Here is a 5,085-nt window from a genome sequence, read left to right as displayed (position 1 = left end):
GAGAGAGAGAGAGAGAGAGGGAGAGAGAGAGAGAGAGAGAGAGAGAGAGAGAGAGAGAGAGAGAGAGAGAGAGAGAGAGAGAGAGAGAGAGAGAGAGAGAGAGAGAGAGAGAGAGAGAGAGAGAGAGAGAGAGAGAGAGAGAGAGAGAGAGAGAGAGAGAGGGAGGGAGAGAGAGAGAGAGAGAGAGAGAGAGAGAGAATGAAAATAGGGCCAGCCAAGTATGTAAAGTGCAATTTGCCAAATTATGACGTCTCTACACTGTCGGTAAATACACTATATTTACAATCATAATAAACTCTGTATACTAATAGACTTTCAATAGAAGGTGGCCTAGCAATCAACGCCGCCTATAAGCTGACTGCACGGGGAGCCCGTGAAATGACACCTACGTTCCACATCGTGAATGAAGCGGCAATTGTCACCATACGGACACTCCGTCTCCCTCAGCAGATGCGGACACAGGCGTTCACTCATAGGAGCGCGCTTCTCTCTCGGTCGGTTCTTGTTCTGTCCTTTGATCTTTACTCGTTTGCTTGCCGGTTCGTCCCCAGAAGCATCGGCCAGCCTTTCCATGGCTTTCTTTATCTAGACAAGATCGAGCGATATTCATGAATCTGTGTCAACACGTGCAAAAGCTCAGGTTCTCAGATAGATGACACACATGCACACCCACACAGATTCACTGAAACAAACAGGCCACACCCCCATAAAAAAAGACACAACACAAACACTCAGATGCATAAACACACAAACCAACCAAACACCATGCTGTGCTGGGAGGCATGCACGCAAAACATAAACATGCGGGAAGTGCTGTTTTGCTCAATTTCGCCCGTATGGCGTCATCAGACTGCTATCGCTACATATATGCATGCACACAAAACACAAACATGCAGAAATACATGCAAGCACACAGTGACAAAACACAAACATGCAAGCATATACGCACGGGTGTTGCTATCCCCCGGGCGTGGAGGGACGGTCACGTGATACAGTTGACGTATACTTCAAAACTTAACAGTAACAATAACCCTAACTCCAACACTAACCCTAACACTAAATATTTATATATCGGATCTCTATATATAGGGGTGTCATCCACAAAAATTAATCTATGGTGTGGGGACAGATATCATGATGCAAAAACCCTAACCCTAACCCTAACCATCACCCTAACCCTAACCCTAACCCTGATCCTAAACCTAATCCTAACACTAGTTTAGTGCTGCCACGTTGCGGTACTGTCCCTCCACGCCCGGGAGATAGCAACACCCTATATGCACACACGTGTGACACAGACAATAAATACGTAATAATTGATAAGATATACCTCGGGAGATGTGTATTCAAGATTCAGCTGAGGCACATGGTCTTGTTTGAGGTATTCAGCTTTGATCTTGGCAACTCCTGCATCCGTAGGCGTAGCCATTGCGAAGGCTGAAACGATGATGTTTGTTAAATGAAGGTAATAGGAGCTATAGTATAATAATGAACTGTAACGAAGAATCTAAAACACAATATTACACGTATATAGGTAAGATTGTAGAGTTGTTGACCAGTTAGACGAAATAAACATAATAGGACGTTGTCATCTCTCCCATAGGAGTAACAACTGTTTTGGGGCTAGCCTTACACATTCACATACCAAAATTTAACAAAATCTAATGAATTTAGATGGCCATTTTCATTTTTGTCAAAAATTGGGCGTGGCTCGAAAGTAGGTCGACTGGCGTGCTCCAAAATAGGAAGTTCAAATCTCTCCCATAGAAGTAACAACTGTATTCAATTTGAAACATGTAGGCCAAATGATTCTTGAGTTATTGTTGACCGTAGGCAGACACTGAAATGCATAGTGAAATTGCCAAAATCTACCTAATTTGCATAATTAAAAAAAAATTAAAAACTTGTGTGATATGTTTTGGGGCCAGTCCTCATTCACATACCAGAAATGAGCAAAACCCATTGAACCTAAACTAACTTGTGGCCATTTCCATCTTTGCCAAAAAGTGGATGTGGCTCGAATGTAGGTCAACTGGCATGCTCCAAAATAGGGTACCGGCGGAACTAATCCGCAGCGCGGCGCTGATCGTCAACTCGGTTATTCAATGCGATTGTGATTGTAAACACTTTAGTCAGGTCCCTTAGCTTCATGATCATTACAGAGCTGACAAAAGCATCAAACTTGGCACAGTTGTAGCCTATGGCAGTACTATACATATTAGCAGGAGTTATTAGAGGGGGTGCACAATGTAGATATTCCTTAGAAGTGAATAACAGATGATTAAATGTTTGAACCGCACCCGCCTGTACTGGCGCATTGTATACAGCTGTTAACCCCCCCCCCCCCCCGCATACGCTATTGCGCTATAGGCGGCATGAAAGTGTATTAGGTCTCATATCTCGATCGTCATTCTAACTCTAAAACTGTTATGTTAAAAATTCCTAAAATATTTACATAAACAGGCACTTGAGACGGTTGTCATTTTGAATACGAAGTTTTATTTCCTATCGTAGTTTATTTCAAAAGTTATATCAGCCGAAAGTTGCTACCATGCCCGCTAGATCGCCCGCGCCATATTGTCTATATTTGACCAGCCAGTGTTGCAATCGAGTCAAGGTAGCAACTTTCGGCTTCAGGATATAACTTTTGAAATAAACTACGATAGGAAATAAAACTTCGCATTCAAAATGACAACCGTCTTGCCTGTTTATGTAAATATTTTAAGAATTTTTAACGAGCTTTTATTTTAAGCTGCGAGTGGAGACGCGCTGCCCCTGGCCCTATTGTGGAGATTTCGGGAGTGTATAACTTACAGGAGTAGTAGACTAGATCAGGATGGATAGACTGAACTCACCGTATAGAGATAATGACTATATATATAGACTAAAGGCAGGATAAAATATAGACAGCATGTAAATATTGACACCTGGGCGCGGCCATCTTTACTGCTGGTGCTGCTGCCTGTCGGGCGAAAACAAGGAATAGTTACTTAGGCATGGGTTACATAGAATGATGCAATAATCCGTGCCAGCCACGGGTTGCGACATCGTAATGAGTCATCACGGTACGGCCAGGTACGGATTGCACAACCGAGTGAAACAGCCGTAGGGGGGGGGGTGTTGCCAGCTAAGTATATAAGGGAGACGACACCGAGCAGAAGCAGGCAGTTATTTTCAGGTCTAGGAAGAAGAAGAAGAAGAAGGAGGAAGAGGAGGAAGAGGAGGAAGAAGAAGGAGAGGGAGTTATTTTCAGGTCTAGGAAGGAGAAGAAGAAGAAGGAGGAAGAGGAGGAAGAGGAGGAAGAAGAAGGAGAGGGAGTTATTTTCAGGTCTAGGAAGGAGAAGAAGAAGAAGGAGGAAGAGGAGGAAGAGGAGGAAGAAGAAGGAGAGGAAGCAGCCGAGGACGAAGAGAAAGAGGGAGAGTTATTTTTCAGGTATAGGTTATAGGTAGGAAAACGGGAAGAGGAAGGAGAAGGAAGAAGAGAAAGCGAGAGGGAACAGCAGCGTTGTGGCGAGAGGATAGAAGCACAGGTTTTTCAGGTAGGTGTAAACCGGAGCCGAACGGGAGAGGGGAATAAAACGAGCGCAGCGAAAATGGCATTCTGGTAGAGCTAGGAGCGACTGCGAGGGAGATACCTGGGAGACTGCTAGTCTCCCTAGGTCCACGCGAAGCAAGGACGAACGGGAGAGAAGAAGACGAAACTGGCGACGCGTAAATATTAGACGAGATCAATAGAAGGTCCGCTGCATATACGAATGCGGGGGAATCATTTGTACACTAGTAACACGCAATAAAAGCTATATAACCGTACCGTTAACCGAATCTCACCGTGTTCTGTTTAACTGTTAAACTGGTGCTATCTGTTATCTGCTACGTGACATCACCGTCCTGCCTAATACACCGGCAGGAGCGGACACTGAATCCCACCACTGGACACGCGTTACGAACTAACGTCTGTCGAATCGTAGTCGGCCACCCCTAGGGTCACTACACAGTACACTATAGACTATAGTCTATAGTCGCAGCCCGGTCACGGCTAGTCGCAAGAGTGAACCGCTACACTGTCACTGTCACTATCATGCTGCTAGTCCCCTGTGTCTATTTTACTGCAACATTTGATTCCACTAATTAATAGAGCTTTCATCATAATTATAAATACCATAGTAATTTGCAATATAAATATAATTACCGAGCAGACGCCGGGCGATCGTGATCTTCAAACAACACGTGAAAACCTGCCTAGTTCAGATACACTAAACACAGAGAACAGTTTGCGCTGCGAAGTATCATATTTGGCCTCCAAATAGACTGGTACCCGGTCCTACCTCTCGGCTTAGGTGACTAATCGAGTAATCGAATAATCGAGTAATCGAGGTGGGAGCGAGTACCAGTCTAGCCTCCAGAGACCCTTTTTATTTCACGCCTTTCTATGCATTTATGCATCTATCTATGTAGCATACGGCATCAAAACCTTTTATGTATCATGTATATCGGCTTGTACTCATTTATATAATTATAAACCGGTAGTAACATGGTTTATATAAAACATAGATCAGTGTTTTGATCAGCGTGCGATAATACCCTGGTGGCAAAATGTGAAACTACGTGAAACACACATTCGCTAGCAAAAATGGCGGCGGTCACTTGTAGCAAGTTATTTGCAGCGGCAAAGACTTCAAATATCTTCTCTCAGGTTAGCGTGAGCTCGAATTGAAGGGTAGCATTTTTATTAACAATTTCATATAATGTCATCGCTGTCTTTATCTTTTGTTAATTAGATTCCTTGGTTGTTAAATACACATAATCAATTTGATGTTCCTGGCACTGGCAGTGAGTGGGACGTTGCCATTGCCGTTCGTGCGTCTTCCGTCGTTATTTCAATGTCAAACGTTAAGTTTAACTATATTTAGGTTTATAATTTAGTTAGAAGATCATGTGCTGCATAGAAAATAACAAGTCAGAGGCCGTACACGAATAGATTAGTGTTAGTTTGTGATTATGCGGTCTAGTTGAGATTCGTAAAACGATTGCCGGATTGGTTCAAGGATAGAGAACATGGGTCCTAATATAGTAATAAAACCAATG

At 43.4% G+C, this 5,085-nt stretch overlaps 3 protein-coding genes across 5 annotated transcripts in view; 2 read left to right on the top strand and 1 right to left on the bottom strand.

The window, feature by feature from the left end:
* LOC106816026 (tRNA-dihydrouridine(47) synthase [NAD(P)(+)]-like) overlaps positions 1-4,315 on the bottom strand; it is a 6,486-nt gene extending 2,171 nt beyond the window's left edge. The window contains exons 1-3 of the mRNA XM_014820570.1: positions 4,190-4,315; positions 1,331-1,437; positions 390-585 (exon numbers count right to left, since the gene is read on the bottom strand). Coding sequence (XP_014676056.1) covers positions 390-585; positions 1,331-1,429 — 295 coding nt within the window. The 5' untranslated portion in view covers positions 1,430-1,437; positions 4,190-4,315. The remainder of the gene's footprint in view (positions 1-389; positions 586-1,330; positions 1,438-4,189) is intronic.
* The window catches only part of LOC106816022 (peptidyl-alpha-hydroxyglycine alpha-amidating lyase 2-like), a gene marked incomplete at its 5' end in the record, with an annotated part of 51,063 nt that overhangs the window by 9,691 nt on the left and 36,287 nt on the right, over positions 1-5,085 (top strand). The window lies entirely within an intron of this gene.
* The window catches only part of LOC106816027 (succinate dehydrogenase [ubiquinone] iron-sulfur subunit, mitochondrial-like), a 7,413-nt gene continuing 6,946 nt past the window's right edge, over positions 4,619-5,085 (top strand). The window contains exon 1 of one of the 3 annotated variants that reach the window (XM_014820572.1): positions 4,619-4,693. In XM_014820572.1, the coding sequence (XP_014676058.1) occupies positions 4,631-4,693 (63 nt within the window). In that variant the 5' untranslated portion in view covers positions 4,619-4,630. Of the gene's footprint in view, positions 4,718-5,085 lie in introns of all 3 variants that reach the window. The other 2 variants (XM_014820571.1, XM_014820573.1) reach the window with 2 other exon arrangements.

Source organism: Priapulus caudatus, unplaced genomic scaffold, assembly GCF_000485595.1.
Source record: "Priapulus caudatus unplaced genomic scaffold, Priapulus_caudatus-5.0.1 Scaffold1264, whole genome shotgun sequence".
In the NCBI taxonomy this organism is placed as follows: Eukaryota; Metazoa; Priapulida; class Priapulimorpha; order Priapulimorphida; family Priapulidae; genus Priapulus; species Priapulus caudatus.
This window is presented reverse-complemented; position numbering and strand designations above follow the sequence as displayed.